The sequence below is a fragment of the Pogona vitticeps genome, chromosome 3 (genome assembly GCF_051106095.1).
Source record: "Pogona vitticeps strain Pit_001003342236 chromosome 3, PviZW2.1, whole genome shotgun sequence".
NCBI lineage: Eukaryota > Metazoa > Chordata > Lepidosauria > Squamata > Agamidae > Pogona > Pogona vitticeps.
The window spans coordinates 115,037,735-115,056,750 of record NC_135785.1 but is presented as its reverse complement, the minus strand read 5'-3'; the positions used below and the strand labels follow the sequence as shown (position 1 = coordinate 115,056,750).

The 19,016-nt window shown below is 41.1% G+C and overlaps 1 protein-coding gene across 45 annotated transcripts in view; it reads right to left on the bottom strand.

Annotated features, from left to right (window-relative positions):
• The window catches only part of CAMK2G (calcium/calmodulin dependent protein kinase II gamma), a 215,687-nt gene that overhangs the window by 12,301 nt on the left and 184,370 nt on the right, over positions 1-19,016 (bottom strand). For 9 of the 45 annotated variants that reach the window (XM_072994965.2, XM_020791217.3, XM_072994963.2 and 6 more), the window contains 5 exons: positions 9,687-9,755; positions 8,209-8,253; positions 6,408-6,456; positions 4,456-4,569; positions 1,629-1,772 (listed from right to left, as the gene is read on the bottom strand). In XM_072994965.2, the coding sequence (XP_072851066.2) occupies positions 1,629-1,772; positions 4,456-4,569; positions 6,408-6,456; positions 8,209-8,253; positions 9,687-9,755 (421 nt within the window). The remainder of the gene's footprint in view (positions 1-1,628; positions 1,773-4,455; positions 4,570-6,407; positions 6,457-8,208; positions 8,254-9,686; positions 9,756-19,016) is intronic. The other 36 variants (XM_078391107.1, XM_020791236.3, XM_078391104.1 and 33 more) reach the window with 7 other exon arrangements.

Below are 19,016 nucleotides of genomic sequence, written 5' to 3'. Positions count from 1 at the left end.
CACATGAAAATGAAAACAATTACTTCATGACATCAGACTGATTTACCAAACACCCTTCTTAGCATATCTATAATAAATTTAAAGAAACTGCAATGTGAGATTTCCAACCATTTCATCACACTTCTGAACATTTCCTGTCATACCCTGGAAGGCTGCTGACATTTACCAATAAATGATGAAAGTGAATTAAGCAGTATATTAGAAAAACCTGGTGGTTTCTGAGCTACACTGGGTTATTTAGGAAAAGACTTTTGCACATTCACCAATTCTTAAGGCATGAGGAGGTTGTTCCAATTCTCTTTATTGAAAAAATAATGAGGGTGAATTCTGATAATCAGCCAAACAAGCCTGTCTGGTTTTCATATTTAACAGTATTGTGTGAGGTCTGGGACTGGCCTCCTAAAAATGTTAAGAACTTCTAGTAAATCTCAGCATTTGCCTTGTTTCTGATAATTATTCATTACATAGTAAAATTACAGTGTCTAGCACCACAGAAGCAACACACAGTACTTGTAAAAAGAGACCACAGAATTTAAACAGGCTCTTAAGATTCATTATGAAAATATTCACAGCACTTGAAACAGTTAAACAACCAAGGAAAGAAGCAAGTAAAGAAAAAAACAACTCAGATTCATTGTGTTTTCCATTTATTAAATTCCCATTTTCCTAACTTATTGGAACAAATTCAATGCCTGTTTGGAACAATCTCCTCATGATAAGTATGGTGGCCATAATCCTGCTGGTCTAATGCAAGGTAAAAAACAATTATACACGTGAGCCTACCCGCATTGCCGGCCAGTTCTCAGATTTCCTCAGCTCTTAGGTCAGGGAAGCAGCCATGCACCCATTTGCATGCTTAGTCACATGACTGATAACAAGCGATGACGAAATAAATGAAGATGCATGGTTTTTCTGAATAGAATTTTGGCCAATATATCTACCCGCCACAGTCAGATGCCTGCTAATTTAACAATACAATCTGTAAAGAGGCTAGCTTGTGTTGGTTCCATTCAAATGAAAGCAAGCAGCACAACAGCATGGCAGAGGAGAACCTCCTAGTGCAGTGTTTCCCAACCTTAGGTCCCCAGAGATTATTGGACTAAAACTTCCACAATCCTTCACCGCCAGCTGTGCCAGCCAGGATTTCTGGGAGTTGTAGTCCAAGAACATCTGAAGACCCATGGTTGGGAACCACTGTCCTAGTGGATTAAGCACTTAGTAATGATGGGTTTACTAGCTGGCTCATCCCAACAGAAAATAATAATTTGCGAAGGCTTTCATGGCCGGGATCTAATGGTTGTTCTGGGTTTTTCGGGCTCTTTGGCCATGTTCTGAAGGTTGTTCTTCCTGACGTTTCGCCAGTCTCTGTACTCTGTACAGGTTGCTGTCCTCTGAAGATGCCGGCCACAGAGACTGGCGAAACGTCAGGAAGAACAACCTTCAGAACATGGCCAAAGAGCCCGAAAAACCCAGAACAACCAGAAAATAATAACTTTGGGGGAAGACAAGGAATAAATATATTGTTTGGGAAAATAAAGGGTATAAAGGTTAAGAAAAGGAAAATAAATTAGGAATCCAATACTGTTCGTTCAACTCCTGCTGCTACTGCTAATTAATGACTAACTTACATGGTGGATTGTTAAGTGCAAATGGAACTACTGGAGTTAGAACAGGCTCCGACTGAGCACGATCCAACTCCACTGTTTGCCCTGGGCTGTCCCAGGCAAGAAGTTTCTCGTCACAAGACTGTGTAGTAGTAGTAGTAGTAGTAGCTGCAAAACAAATGCAAGCATTAAAATAAAAATTACAACATAAAGCAAAATAAGGACTGCACTGAAAACACACAAAACACAGACAATCCCACAGCACACACTGCTCCCAGATGCAGCAGATCTGGTGCCATTGGGGTAATGTGGAAACCCTTCCGAAGTGGAGACCAGAAAACCCAGTAAGATTAGAAACTGGAGACAAATAAAAAACAAGCATAATCAAAGTCACACCGAAGAAAGCTTCCACCCATGCAGACTTTCTACATTAGGCAACACATCTGCAGTGTGCTTCTGTTTTAGTGTTATTCTGTTTTAAGGGACAGAGCCGGGTATTGGTTTCAGGGACAAAAATTCAGTTGGGGCAATGTCAGAACCTACCAGCCAAACACATGTTTTCCTGCCACATCAGTCCATGGGAATGGGGGAGATTGGCAAGAAAAGAGAGAAAAGGTATCTCCTCACAGACTTGGGGGAATGCTTTATGCACATCCAATTTTGCAATGCTGCTGAAGTTCAGCAGGCTTGGGTCTGGTCAGCAGCTAGACAGAAAATCTAGAAAATACAGGGGTGGAGAAATGGAACAGCCCCAGGTACTAGATTGGCCCCAGGACTAAGCTGATGGGTGGGATAATACCCTCACCTCCAAACCCACTCAGGTCTCACACATCCTGCCACATGCAGTTTCCTATTCTTCCTGCAGAGGGAGACTTGCCTCTCTCCCCATGGAAAATGCTCCTGCTATGGACAATCTCAGAGTTCAAGTGGCAATGGAATCCCCACCATCCCTCTTCTTCCCCTCCAAGTTTAGGGGGAAAGGGGTTCTCCTCCTAGGCTGAATAAAATATAAGCTGCCTTGAGTGTTCAGGGGTGAATATTATAAAATAAATGAATATAACCATGCTACTTCTCTAACTCTTGAGCAAAATGCCAAAGAAGCCTTCACTGGTTTCATCCTAATGCTTTCCTTTCTCCATTCATGTCCCAACAGGAAAGATGAAAGAGAAGTAGAAGACGGGAGCCCTAAAGGAAGATTTCTCAGAGTCTCCAATGTGTGCTGCCAAGGCTTTGCCTGGCCATTTTCACATAAGCCATGGGCTCCCTTGCTTGTAGTTTTCACAAATGCAAGCAGAGGCAAGGAATGTGTGGAGAACATCTGGTTTAGAAACAAGATGGCCCAAGTAAGGCTTTTTGTGTCTTATGTCTTTTGTCCTACCTACCATCTCTTAATGTCCATGTCCTGTCTCACCCACAGCTTCCATTTCTTTCAGTCCCATCCTTTCTCTAACTACACACTCTTAGAAACAAAATTAGTTATATAAGATCTGCATGGTGTTGTTGTTGTTGTTGTTGTTGTTTTGGTCTCATTACACAGGTTGACTGGTATGAATGCAAAATATATCTTGATTCTGTACTAGCAGAAGTTAACAAGGACCTAAGATTTACCGTCTGACATATTCCATTGTAAATCAAGGTAAAAACAAAGAGGTGCTTCAACAGAAGTCTCTGCAGGATTGCTGATAATTGATTGCTAGTTGCCCTTATTGTTTCAAACTGTTTTTCTAATACGCATCAGCCTTTATGCGTGCATTTCCCAAAGAACGAAGACTAGGCCAATGGCAAGGAACCTATTTGTCCAGTTTCTGTTACTTGGTACAGCTTAACAAGGCCTTCCATTTCAAGATTTTGGGCTCTTTCCTGAACCAAATTATAGGCTAAGTCAGGGGTTATAGAGGATCCTGTAGAAAATGCCTTGGAGAATTACATGTTTGCTTCTAGTGTTGAGGAATTGGCAAAACAATAGATAGTAGCATAGGTGAAAGTGCAATGAAAAACCAAGGTAATTTTGGATAAATATGTGAAAATGAAACTAAGAACTTCTTTCAGATCAGCTCTAGTTTTATACCAATTTATAGCAAACTATTTCACACATACCTTTTCTGATTGGAAAAAGTGTGAGAAAACTCAAGAGGGAAGTATCCAGAGGTGTCTTCCAGACACTTTGAACTACGATTCTCATAATCCCTATACACTAATAATGTTGCCTGAGACTGATGACAGTTGGTAATCAAAGATATCTGAAAGGCATAAGGTTGCTTGTCCTTGTTTTGTACATATTGCTCTTTCCTTGTAGAAAAAAAAAATGTAATGTGGGAAGCAGTCCATAGGACTCATAACCTGACAAACATTTCAACAGAGATTCTAGGTGATCTTCATGGCTAATGCAGACTTCAGCTTATTATTAAACATCCCTGAACACTGGTGGAGAGTTATGCCTCTTATCCTACAGGGGTCCCACAAATATGGTAGGTCCTTGGGGGAAAAGGATACACATTACCAAGCATCAAGCACATTTTTTAAAAAAAATCACAAAGGAAAAATTGATATTCAGCACAAAGGAAAACAGGGAATGAAATCAGCTAAATCATGGTGTTATTTTATTAGGACATAGGAACAAAGAGGAAAAGAAGTCCCTTTGGGAAGTGTTATATGGCCAGGAATGGGTCTAGGAAAAGAGATGAATTGGATTGGGATAGTGAAGTCTTACAAATGATAGTCAATATTCTGGAAGAATATTGTGGGAACTGATTAAGGCAGAGAAATGTGAGGAAGAAGGGAGAAGGAAGGGAAAAGGAAGAAGCGAGAGTGAGTCAAGGCAAGGAAAGGATGCTATAACCCCTGGACTTACTGGCTGAATAACAGAGAGAAAGCTGGGACTGCATGGACTCAGTCTGGGTTTTGCTCTCACAGTGACTCCGTCCTTCAAGCACTGAACTGCCATCCCCGATGGAGAGAGGGGGCGCTTGCATGGCAAAGAATTTAAAAAAAAATACACACAGGACACACACACACACAAAAACAAAAGCAAAAAACAATGTACATTCAGTAAAAAAAGAGAATGGAACAGGACATCAAAGCAACTATAACGTTCTGTACAAAAACACCTTGCTGCGGGCACTGTCGAGCCAATGGTAGAAATGGCTCTTATAACTCCAAGGCTACTGAATCCAGTAATACTAAATCCAGCATGATTTCTCATATACTTGCACCAGTCCTTTATCAACAGTAAAGAAGTCCTAGATATGAAGGTCTCTTAGGAGCTAACCTATAAACTGAAGTCATGCAAAAATGCTGGTAAAGGACTTGGTTCCAGTAGAAGACTGGCTTGTCCAAGGCTCTTCCCACCCTACTTGGGAAAGGTTGGCTTATTATGGGGAAAATACATGTGTAGCAGAATGTGACAGAAATGACACAACAGGGAAACAGCCAAAACATCAACACTGACACAGAGGTTCCTTTTGAAAGCTGAATGGGATTGACCAAAGGCTCCTATAATTGATTTCTCTATGGCCCAAATTTTTGTTCAAGCTCGCACAGAAACTGTAGGATGAGAAGACATTGCTGAGAGGGCACTTCATCTTTGCTATCTTGATGGATTTCATTAATGTATATTAGCAATGTGCGGGCTATGAACATTGCAAGCTGCCTTATACTGGGAACAGACCAGTGGCACACGTGGCCTCTCTTGTCTACTGTTTTGCTGGCAGCAGCTTTCCAGGGTCATAGTACAGGGAGGTTTTGGCCCTGTTTCCAGAGATCTTTTTAAAGTGGAAATGTGAGGAACTTTGTGTATAGGAAACATTCTCTCTCAATCACTTTGCTCTTTGTAGAACACTAGGCACCCACCTCCATAGCACCTCTCCTGCAAAAGCTCAATTACCCTTCTTGCAGTAAAGCAAGCCCACCAGGAGTTTTCCTCAAGGAGACAAACAGCAAATGCTGTTACACCCCAAGTATCCATTTATTCTGCTCTTTCAACAAGGCATCATATGAAATGCACCCACAGGATCACCAGACCTGTTGAAGATCTGGGTCTGGTTGGTGGGGGCAGAGTTAGATATGAGATATTCTCAGCCAATGGAGCAGCTGCCTTTCTGGGCTGCCCAGCTAAGGCCACCAGTCAGGCTGGAGAGAGAGGCTGCTTAGGTCCCCTGCACAGCTGCTGGATGATGATGCACTGAAGTTTGAATTCAAGAGCCTTTCCCTGGTAAATAACCTCCTTAACTTGACACCATCTTGACCTGATGGAGAGTTCTGGAGAACTACAGAGTTCATCTTATTTGTAACTTCTTGGTGATTCCTAACAGGACAACCTCTTCCTCAAGAGAAAGAGCCCTGCTCTTCCACATCGGTGAGCTCCTTATGTTGGGCCCTCTACTAACAATTATTGTCTGTTCTGCTGAAAACAAGGCAAGCTGGTTTTGCCTGCATTATCTGAGCAGGTTGAAACAATGTATGAGTTAACTCAAGGAAAAACTATGTTCTTATGCTTGCTTGAGAAAATACAGCAGCTTCATTCTCTCCCAAACTGCTGTTGGATTTCTTAAGTTGTAGATTCCTGCCTTGAAGGCAGTCTGTAAAAATTAGGACAAGTAAATAAGATAGTTAGACATGTCTGGTTTAGACATCAGAGAGTCCAGAAGTAAGCAGTTTCTCTATATAGTTAACAACCTAACACCACAACTCCTGCCACTGGGGCAAAAACTGTGCAGAGCAACCCAAATCAAGAAGAGCCTGTCATGGGAAACTGCTCTGCTAGTGAAGCTGGACTCTCTTGCTGCTTGCTATGATAACACCTACCTTTCAGGTCCTCATCTTCAGTGGTGGTATTACAGCTCTCTGTGGAACCCTGCAAGACAGAACGTTAGCCGATGGAAATATCAGCACACTGAAACTGAGCAGGCTTCTTCAAGAGACAGCAGGAAGAAATGGGTAAAAGCAGGGAAAGAGAAGGGGATTTTAGACCAAATTTCTGAAAAAGTCTAACTATGATCATTCAGAGAGGAGTAACTTTTCATTTTCTCTCATGCACTTTGTTCTCAGAAGCTGTTTGTTCAATTGTGAACAAAAAAGAGCCTCATGGCGCAGTGGTTAAACTGCTGTACTGCAGCCAAAAGTGTGCTCACAGCCTGGGGTTCAATCCCAGGTAGCTGGCTCAAGGTTGACTCAGCCTTCTGTCCTTCCGAGGTTGGTAAAATGAGTACCCAGCTCGCGGAAGGGGGGGATGTGTAGCCTGCATAATTAACTTGTAAACTGCCCAGAGAGTGCTTGAAGCACTATGGGGTGGTATATCAGCAGCATGCTTTGCTTTTTGCTTTTTGTTTGTTGGGGGGAAAAAAAGAGAGAGCAAATGCTGCGACCAGATTACTCCTCATTATGCTTAGTGTAAATTTGTATCAGTTTTGCCCCTCTGCTGGCAGTACAAGTATTTTTGCATTTCCTGCTTCCAAAACTGACCATTTCTAAAACTGATTTCTGAAAATAAGTTGAGTTTTGTATAACTGCACCCAAGTATCAACACATACCAACTGCAACAGAAAACTGGGGGTGGGGTAAGGGGTATAAAGCTTGAAATGGCATTGCAAAATTGCTACACTCATGTTGCCGTGTATGTAGCCCCTCCCTCTTTTGAAAGTAAGATCGTTCTTAAGGAAACAGGTGTGAGAGAAGTAGCAAAGTGCAATGGCACACATTCCACAATGACAGAAAGGGACTCTAAAACCAAAGGAGAGCTAACAGTCCAATAGGGAGGAGGCAGCCAGCCAAACAAGGGCAATTATACATGGGGAAAATAGGGCTGTTTGTTAACTCCACCCACAGCTGTGCACTGAATTTTCCCAAACCCTCTCTGTAATTTGTTGGAAAACCTTTGTTGTGTATCCCACTGCCCTCTTCCCCAGGCAGCCTATCAACAAAGGAAAAAAGCAGAACATTCAGATGGTGGCACTTCAACAGTTCTGCTAAGAAAGGGAAGGGAAGCATTCAATATGAGGACGCCTTTTCCATGCACATACCTCTTATGTTTTACAACAAGCAGTTCTGCATGGATCAATCGCACACTTATATCTTAGGGATGCTTTGCCTATGCATTAAAAGTGTGCTGCTTATCTACCACCCCACAGCACTTGCAGCACTCCCTGGGCAGTTTACAATTTAATTATGCAGGGTACATATTGCCTCCACACCCACCCACCCCAAGAGCTGGGTATTCAATTTAGCAACTTCATAAGGAAAGAATGTTGAGTCAACCTTGAGTTGACTACCTGAGCCCGTCAGGACTGAATTCAGTTCATGATCAGTGTCTTGACTGCAGCACTGCAATTTAACCACAATGTCAAAAGGCTCTTTAACCTCACCTTTCCTTGGGAGACGTATGTATACCTCTTTACTGAAACGGAAGTTTTTGTGCCTGAAATCCAGTAAGTAGAATAAAAACAATGATAGGCATGGAATTCAGGAGTGGTGGATCAACTATTCCCCTGTGTTTGTTTTACAATGGATCACACATAAAACTGTTTGTCTGTAAGACCCAACAGTTGGGGGGGGGGATAATAAATAAGATGCTTGATACTATGAAGGTCCTGTATGAACTTCACCTTACCTTTATGCCATCATTAGCATTGTGGACAACAGTAGTTTGTGGTTCCTAATTGAAAGAGGATAGAAATAAAGAATCAGATTCCAGCTCCAAAGTTTTCATTTCTTTGTACAGTGTCTGTTGGGAGAGCAAGGTGACAAACAAGAAAAAGCACAAAACCTCTATGCTAGGATGGTGTGAGTACAAACATGGACACAGACATCACCTCCCTTGCAGGTTCACTCAAAGACTTTCAAAGCAGAAAAACCCAGCTGTCACAGTAGAATTCCCAAGGAGACAAAGCCATACCTGCGGCTCTACATTCTCAATTTACCTTGTGAACTCTGCTTAGCCCAGAAACTCCAACAGGGCTAAGACAAACCCTGTGTAAACCCAAGCAAGTAATTAGATGAACAAAAAAAGTGTTGCATTTTTACTGGGAGGGTTAATAATACTGAAAAAATTTAAAACAATCTACTCAATAAGTAAACAAATAATGTATTTTAAAAACCCCTATCACTATTTCACCCACTAAAGAGATATGATGAGATCAACAGTAGAGCTTTGTCTCCAATGCTTGCCCACAGAGCTTTCTGCTATTATTTCTCTCTCTAGAAGGACATTCATAATTTCCCTGCCGTTTTGGCAGCCAAATCACCCCGGCAGTCTATAGCAAAGAATTGCTTAGGCAGAGACCTTACAAAATCACACATCATGTTCAAATGGAGCTTTGAAAGTGAAATATTTTTGTAACAAAGGGGATCAGCTGAGCATCATAAGACCAGCAATGTAAAAAGCTGGTCCATATTGGGGTGCAGTGTTTATGGAAGGGATTGAAATTATGAAATATCCCAAGAGGGGAAAAATTGTTGAAGCTTTACATGGATTAAAAAGCACCTACACAGTCTCTAAGAGCCCATACTAAGCTCTTACACTTGCACTCATTCCTGAATTATTATGGAGACAGCTGGCCCACTGCCAAGTTTCACTCCAAGCTTCGGCTTGGCAGCAACAGCCGCTTAAGCAATAGGACAGTGCCACAATTTTCACACATCCTTTCATCTGCCATCCGTTTAGGCTCCTGACCAGTCTTTAAAGGAGGCCAGAGGGAGGGCATTTGGCATGAGTTGCAAAACACACAGGAATGTGCGGCTTGCTGCAAGAGTATTAGAGGGAAAACAGTGAAAACCTCAGGGCAAATAAGACAAGTGATGAGGTTTCCATTCATTTTTCCCTCCCTCTGGAGACTGGATGCCATTGACCACTTCATCACAGTTTCCTTAAGGTCAAACATCAGGCACAGGGACCACGGGAGCTGCTGGACAAGCTGCAGGCCTTACATACAGACACGCTACGGTTTGCACCGCTTACTTGCAACGGGACTGGAACCACCCCAGGGCAAAGAATTGCAGACAGAACTAAGCCAAACACAGAGCAGCACAGGCAGCATTCTGGGCAAGGGAGGAACCAAACAAGGACAAAGAAATGGCTGGGAAAGATACCATGGACATCTGCATTGGGGGCGTTTCTTTTGCTGGGCTTACTACACTGGCTTTGTTGTTGGTCTGTGGCTAAGACAGAAAAACAGATGGTTTAGTTTCCCCCTGCCCTGCTGGGCAACAGTCACAGAAACATTACAGTACTATTCCTGCAAATCCACATATCAGTTCAGTCCCTTCCCAAAATCATCACAGTGAGAGAAGGAAGATGATGGAGGAGGTGGTGGTGGAAGAGGAGAGTTGCTGACTGATCTGTTATTTCCTCAAGGCAAAGATATAGCCAGATATACATGGAAGATTAAGTATGAACATGCCAAAAAGATGGGCAAAAGTGGTTGGCCCATCTGGCAGCAAATGGAGTAAAAATGCATAGTCTAAACCGGAAAGTTAACACAAAAGGAGGAAACAAAAGCAAGCAACACTTTCAGATGAAGAGCAGTTTGTTGGAGGCAACAATTTGTTGGCTGTTTATATTTAGAAACTTTGAGATAGAAGCAGAATGAAGAAAGATACTCATAGCTGTTCCCTAAGTGTGCTAGAAAAACCCATGCTTTTTTTTTTTTTTACAGTTCTATTTACATTTTAGATACTGAACCTGTAGATTCATGGTCACATGCACCTAGTTAATGAAAATCTTTTCATCTGAAATCCTTTCCTTCCAGATCCTATCAGCAAGTGTTGGCTGTCTGGCTCAGATTTCTTGACTACACTACTCCCAGAGTGAAAAGACTTCCAATCCATGCATTTCCAGTGGAGAAATAGTCCATTTCAGAGCTCCTGCTGGATAAACCAATCATGGATTGGGGAAGGGCAGATAAAAAGCAGACATTATTTCCTACTGTTCCTCTTTTGAGCTGTACAACTCTGCCGAGCTACAATTTATTTAGCGTACACTGTCCACAGTGAAGCCATTTAGAAATATGAGAGGGGACTACAGATAGCTGTATGTTTGCAAGTTTAATAGTCATCTAAAGTTACATGATGCATTTCTAACACAGAAGGCAAACGAATCTGATGCCATCAGCTATCTTAGCAAGAGACTACTTGAAAGTTCCAGCCACCTTGAGCTCAAAAGCACAATGGATAAATGATAAATAATAACAGAGGCAGAATCTCCTCCATTGGCCGCCTAGAGTAGTCCACCACGACTAGATAGGCGGGATATAAATTAAATAAATAATAATAAATAAATAAATAATAATAATAATAAAATGTCACGACAAAAATGTATCTGGACATAGAAATGCCACGTTAAGCACCCTAACTACTATGACATCAATACCTCCCCCCCCCCACTGCTATCCATTTCAATGGCTATAAAGCCCCTTCCTTCATGGCTATTGCTTCCATGTGCACTGAAACACAAATCAACAGTATGAGTTTGTAAAAACTAAACTGCTTCTACATAGCAAGGGTGGCAAACAATTCATCCCTCAAGTGTTTAAAATAAGCATTAAACACTTGTTATATTAGAAAAGCATTAGAAAAAAGTTGCAGGGACAAAGTTAGGGCCACTTTTGTGACTGTGATGAAAGCCATTTTTATACAGAGTAGGACATCCCCCACCATATCCATGGGATTGATATCTGCGGTTTCACTTATCAGCGGTTTGCAGCAGCCATATATATAACATAGAACAAACAAGGACAACCCCCGTGTAGCCTTTGTCCCACCCCCTTGTATGTTGTGGACAGGGTTCCCTGCATCCATGGTTCCATTACTCCTTCCATGGTTCTATTACATTTTATGTGCATCCTACATGAAGAAGACCAATGGCAAGTTAGCTCTGTAGCTCTGTTCAGGAGTCATTGACTCAATCAATGAGAAGACACTCTTCCATTACTTTTAGCTTCTCCTCTTTAGATTCCTTGCTGATTGTGTGAAGAAAGCAATAATAGAAGGGATGAAGCTAGGCATTTCCTTCCAACTGTGTTAGGGAAACTGGATTCAATAATGCCTGAGCAGGGCGTGACTGGCAGAAACTTTGAATATTTCCTCTGTCTATCACCTGCAAAAGACAGGCAGAACAAGCCAACGTGATCAGTCACTCAAACTACAATGATTAACTATGCTCAACTTATCTCCTTTATGGCGCCTTCAGAGTTAGGAGCAGGAATAGGCACAATATGCCTCTAAGGAGGAAAAAGATAAACAAGGGATAGGACACAACACCTTTCAGCTTGCTCAGCCTGTACTCAAGGGAACCTTCAGAATGTCCAGCTGTCACAGCCTGGGTTATATCCGGCTGCTTTTCACATGGTAAGTATACCTTGTAGATAGATTCTAAACTTGGCAAGACAGAGGTGGATGATTTGAGTAAGAAATCAAGTGTCTCAAATTATAAGAAATCTACTAAAGTAATTCGGTAGGATTTTACTGAAGAAGTAAATCTTTTTGAATCAGACAGAAGTTTATGACTGGACTGCTCTCTCCCTTAGCTTTCCAAAGCTGAATTCAAGGGCAACTGCACAGAAGTTTCAGCACAAGCCAAAACTCCTCCCCCAAAATCTATTGGGTCTTGCATCTTCTTGTTCCTCTGACCTTTCATGTACCTTGCTTTCCCAATCTGTTTTCTAGCGCAGTAGCAGCCAAAAATAACACAAGTAAGGCCACAAAATGGGGTTAAGCAAAAGCCAGATGGTTTTCTAAAAACAATGATTAAACTTATAAGGGGAGAGGCTGTGGAAAGTTTGTATTTGTACACTTCTCCTATATTAATTTACTTAGAATAAGGCAAAAGGACCAATTAATAGGGAAGGTCCAAGGAGAGAGCATGTTTGTGGAAACGCTTCAACTTAACAGGCCACTTTGTTTTCCTCATTAATGTTGTTGCCAAAGAGGTTTGCAGGAAGCTAGCATACACAAACTGCTGCAAAGATACTCATAGATTATTCCAGCACAGACATCTGAAACCAAATTTCTGGCGTTTACTATATGCCCTTGACACACAGTTTGCATTTGTCTTACAGGACAGACTGCAAAGGCAGAAGCTACGCCTCGTGAAAAAAAACAAAAAACCTCTTCTTCCATTTCCAGTGGGGTCCACTGGGCCCAATTCTTACCAAAGAGGTCAACCGGTTTCTTGGCAATGAGACTTCAGACTGCCAGTGACTCACATGCACAACAACTCCCTTGCCTGTTTTCTATGTTTGCCACCAAATGATCTTAAGTGGTACAGCCCAGGTTTATGAAACCAAGGCCTCAGCCTCTCTTCAGCCGCAGATCAACTGTTTTGCCTAGTGCTAGCCCCTATTGGCTATAGACAAAATGATTCAGTCAGCTCAGGGGAAGAGGGCTATCATAGTGGCCATTCCATACAACTGGTTCCTGTCCACGTGGCTGGATTCTTAAAAATTTTGCCACTTTGACAGCAACAGGGGTTCACAAATAAGTGGTTTCGATGTAGCTTGAAGAATATCTACAGTGCACCTATCTCTAGACCGCATCGGGCCATAAATTAACATGTGTTCCACACAGACTTAGCCTATACCCTAAGGCAGCAGGAGGTAACCAGCAACCGGCTTTGACAGTGGTACTTTAAAAGACAGGCAAGTTCTACCAGTGCTTTAAAATACGTGAATGCCCAGCAGACAAATCCTATCATAGCCAAAGATAAGCGTACATGTGGGCTTAAGCCAGAATTATATACAGTGGTGCTTCAACTTACGACCATAATCCATTCCAGAAGATGGACGTAACTCAAAATAGTCGTAAGTCAAAGCACCATTTCCCATTGAAATGCATTGGAATGTGATTAATCCATTCCAGAAAAAAAACCCTAAAAATAAAACAAAAATAAAATACTGCAAGCCCCATAGGAAGCACTGGGGCTGCAAAAAAAAAAAAAAAAAAAAATTGCACCCAAAAATAAACATCGGAGCAAGCCCTGAAGGCGCTGCAGCTTAAAAACAAAACCTAACCAAAAATAAACAATGGAGTAAGCCCCATTGGAAGACCCTGTCAAGGATAATTTCCACATTGTAGCAGAACAAGGCCTATGGTAATCAGCAGCCATACTTGACAGGTGTGCAAATCGTTGAATCATGTAGTCTGGGATGTTGCAATGTCCACACTGATCGGCTGTATGTAAATGTGCATGTGTATAACTGTGTGGACCTGTGGAGAAGATGTACGGATCTCTTCTAAGAAATGTCATGCTGTCATGCTGCCGGTTTGTACTGCTGAACTTCTGAATATACAGTGGTGCCTTGCTTAACGAGCGCACCGTATAACGATTAAATCGCATAGCGATCCGTTTTTTCGGATTGCTAATGCGATCGCACAACGTTGTTCCCATAGGGAAAAATTCGCTTTGCGAAGACCGGTAAGCGTTTCGCTTACCAATCTTCGCAAAACGCCCCCCGCCGATCAGCTGTTCGGCGGCCAAAATGGCCACCGGAAGCCGGGAAATGGCCTAAAATGGCCGCGCGCAGCGTTTTCGCGCCCTCGTTAAGCGATGTTTAATGCGTTCCAATAGAAATCGCTGCCCCGTTCAGCGATGCTTCAGCATAGCGAAGGTTAATCCAGAATGGATTAACCTCGCTATGCGAGGCACCACTGTATTGTAAATACACTTGGTGTTGGAAGAAGTTGTCTTTGTCTGTGTCATTCAACTGGACTGCCTGGACTGAAACAAAAACTCTGCTAACTTACACCAGCAGGCGCTGGGGTTGCAAAAAACAAAAACAAAAAATAAGCAACACAGCAAGCCCTGAAAGTGCTTGGGCTTAAAAAACAAAACAAAACAAAACCAAAATTAAACAACGGAGCAAGCCCCATCGAAAGGTGCTGGGGCTGAAAAAACCCACCAAAAAACAAAACAAAACAACACAGCACAGAAACATAACCCCCCCAGCCCAAACCCACCCTGCAAACTCCACTCAGAACAGTTTTTTAAAAGCAGAAAGCAGAACTTTACCTTACCAGGCAGTCCTAAGCCTCCTCCGATGCACTCACTGTAACCGTTGAGGCGAAAGAGCTACAAAGAAGCAGTCTCTTCGCCTACCAATAGTAAGCAAATTTGAATTCCCCGCCTTTTTTCCCTGCCTTTTTCCGGTCACAACTGGAAGCTCCAGCCACAAGTCGAAGCAAAATTTTGCATTCGGAGCTGGTCATAACTTGAAATTGTTGTAAGTCAGGACATTCGTAAGTCGAGGCACCACTGTACCTTCAATTATAGGTCGAATATTTCATTTCTGATTAAATGATAGCATAAATAAGGTGGGTTTTAGAAATTTGCTAAGCTGATTCAAATCTAATTTAATATGCAGATTTAAAACTAAGGGAGCATCATGAGAAAAATAAAGAGACAAATGGAAATCAGCTAGGCATAATGTCTCCATGTGATATTCGTAGGGAGTTAAGATTAAATGTCTGATCAAAGAATAGAGTGAGTGTCAGTGGCTTTCCACTAGTTAGAACTGGCACTTATTCCTTTTTCAAGACTGTAACTCAAGCACAAAATTGACAAGAAGACCTATCTTTATCTTCACCACCAAGGATAAATAGGTACAACAGAGCAAATAATATGGGCACAAGTACAGATATAATTTCCTTCAACAGAAGGAAATTCTTCGTTGATGAAGACTTGATTCTTACACTTATGATTACGACATGGTTATCACAAGATTACTTTTCTTTCCAATATTTATGTTGCAAGTATTTAATTTTTTTTAAAAGACATTCAGTTATTTAATATTAGAAAAAAACTTCCACAATGGCTTTCTTCAATATTCAAAAATAAAAAGTTGCACAGCAGAGTATATACCATATACTGTATACCATATCTCATAATAAGTAGTGTATTCTAAAAGCATGTCACACAAAATGACTAGGGAAAGTCACACTCTGGTAACACTGCCACTCCATAATTAATTCAATGAACAGTATAGAACAGCTCAAGTGGCTACACAGAAAGTACAATGAACAAATAATAAATTTCAATAAATTTGGTATTAACGAAAGTCAATGAGGACAGGTGCTTTTCTACCTTACCAGCAACCAGCATAAACTATCGAAATGGAAACAGCAGGAAAGGGGAAAAAAAGTCCACCCATCCACTGAAATCCCATCTTTCTTATACCAAAAATTGGAGATATATCTAACAAAGGAATCTGAAATCTTTGGTCCCCGTGGTTTCACACGGGGCCTGCCACATACTTTCCCAGGACTTGCCAAATAAGTCATTGTGAAAGCAAGAGAGCCTTTTTCTCTATACAGAGGAAGGGACAGATCTATCACCTCATAACAGAGATTGGAGTCTCTTGATGTTGTGGGGACACAGCTCACACCCTAATGTCATTCTGGGATGTAGCCTAGCTTCCAGGGATGGATCAATTCCCCATCACTGTTCTAATCCACATATAGAGGGAAATTTAATCTAGGTACTGTATTATACTATGCAAATATTTATTAGTACTTTCACTGATAGCACCTCGCCCAAGGAGTGAAAAGATGTTAGAGAACATGATCAATGCTTGAAAACGTGACAGGAACTGGCTTATTACAGATTTGTGCATGGCACTCTGGAAGCCCTTTGGGCTCAAAGACAAGATAAAAATAGTTAAAGTTTAAAAAGTAAAATAAAATGAAGGTCTTGTGCCATATACTAAGCACTGCTATATCAATGCTGGCTTTCACCATATCACTGGGAAAGAGCTGAGTTGTTCTTTCCTTCTCATGAGTTCCTATTCTCCCATTTGGGCCATAATACAAGGATAAAACTCTAGACTGACTCTTCCAAAGAGAGTCGGGGGAGAGCCAGGCTGGAAAAGAACCCCCTTAGACCTAGAGTGCAAAGGAAAGATAGTGAACATACAAAGAGTAACTAGATAAACATGAATTTACAGAAGAATAGAAGTCTAGAACAGCAAGGCATTCCAACAAGTCTCTGCCTCCCTCCCTCCTTCTGATGACTACTGAACAAGAAGACTAAAACACATCTATTCCAGATGACCAGGCACCAGTAGGGAAAATATTCTCCAGAATTCAGAGTTATGAATTTTCCTTTCTTTTCCTTCCGGCTTCTGGGAGCATTTCTAATCCTTCGTATTATACAAAGGCATTGATATCCTGGGCATGCAGCTGAACTGGGCACCGGAGTGTAAATCTTGGTTTATTTTGTTTTCACAGGTGAAAATGAAAACATTCAGACTTGTTCTTCCTATTGGGCATGATTATGAAAGTATTTGTGCATTTTTGTGTTCTAGGTTTATTTGTTTTTTGCAAAACGCTATTCACAGTGTTCTTTTGCACAGAATACAAGATTTCCCACACAAAATGCATGGTTTTACATGGAAAAAAACCCACAGATTTTTTCTGTATTTTTGACTTTGACAAATGTTGCTGCTCATCTTTTAAAATGTTGCATGCTAGCATTTTGTTCTCATGCAGAAATGAAAAATATCACAGTAGTTGATCAGTTGTTTTAACAACATGTCTCAATGCACTGGGATATCCATTTTCATCAAGCACATGAACATTGATAGGTATTTGTTAATCAATAGTCAAACCAATACTCTCAAAGCAGCATTTGCTGTAGTAAACACATCCATGTTATAATGCCTACAGACATATTTTGTAGGCTTTATTACAGCTATATAGGTTTTTTCTATATTCTTAGCCATGAAAGAACCTGCTACTACCATTATAGACAGATGAATCTGTAATCCTTGTGGATGGAATACCTAGTATGATGTGACATTAAACCTAGTATAACATATTCTCTAAGCCAATGGTTCCCAACCTTGGGTCCTCAGATGTTCTTGGATTACAACTTCCAGAAATCTTGGCCAGCGCAGCTAGTGGTAAAGGCTTCTAGAAGTATTAGTCCAAGAACATCTGGGGACCCAAGGGTGGGAACTACTACTCTAGGTCATCTGGGACCTGAAAATAATTAGTAAATGCAGACTCTCAGAGGAAGATTCATATAAGGAAGTCCAAGAACCAGTTTACCACTCTACTCATGTAGAACCAGAATTTGTTCTTCAGATCTGTGCCAGTTCTTCTCTTGTTGGTTAACTGAACTGGTAAAGACAAGAAATATTCTTCTTGAAACCTATGGAAAGAGAATTTACTGGGACATACATGAGGAGTCTGATCATTCTTCCACTGTGTCTGTGTGATAGATTTGTAAATCACAATTAAAATAATGCACCCCCATCTCGTTGTGAAATCCTGCTCTAAGATAACAATGGCTACAAGAAAAATAATATTCAGACTCGGGAACCATAATGGATTTTGACCAAATCCAGTCTGAAATTCTCAATGGAAGATTCCTGGAGGAAACTTGTAAATTGCTGAAAAATTTAAGTAATACCCTTTGGAAATCTATAGCTACTAGGCTGGCCATAAATGGCTCCCTTCTCATGATAAGTTATAAAGGTGCCCATCTGTCAACTCAAGTGTGATTGTCTTAAGGTGTGATGGAAAGATAGTAGATCCACATTTACTGCTACATCTCTGAATAACCTGAAGTAGTTTGGTAAGGATTTCTGACTCACGGTTGTCTAAAAGTAGCAACAACTTTAAAAAAGCAACCACCACCACCCTAACCACCACCCTAAATTATGTTGAGATTATTTCTGAAAGCTTATGGATAATCAGAGTTGGGGTTTTATGTGGAAAGGTCTATATCAGTTCACTTCTGGTACCCAAAGCAAATTAATGGTTCTAAATGTGTTAATTCTAGGTACTGTATATGTTTTTACACCAGCCTCCAGTTGATCATTCTACTAAAAAGAAGAGATAGATTACTCAGGCCTGAAGTCTGCCCAACCTGTCATTCAGGTCCATGATGAGCATTTTCTGTCGAAACTGTAGAATGCACTGAACACCTTACCTCCTAAGGCTGTGACAAGGAACTTCTAGCCATCCCATCATACCTGACAATCAGCAATACTAGCTGAAACTGATGGAAATTGGAATCCAACATCAGCTAAAGAGCTTTACTGCCCCAAGGGTCTGTGATGCCAGCGCATCAATTCATGAATGCCTTGTTAGCAGGCTGTCACCTTCGATGATGAAATAATATGTCCCACTGCACCTATTTAATCCAGCAGTTTCAGCTAATGTCATTTAACTTCCATGCTGCCAGGTGGAATACAGGAAACAGGAGTACCATCATTGATATCAGGGTGGATAAGAGTTAATGACTTCTAAAAACCAAATTGATTTAAATCATGGTTTAATTTTTTAAAAAAAAAATAATTTGATTTAAATTGTAAAAAAAATCCATTTAAAAAATTAAATCAAATCACCCTGACTTATATCGTAGGTTGATCTAAGAAACATTGGGTCAATGTGGTACCAAGAGAGCACATTTTGTGTTCTGTT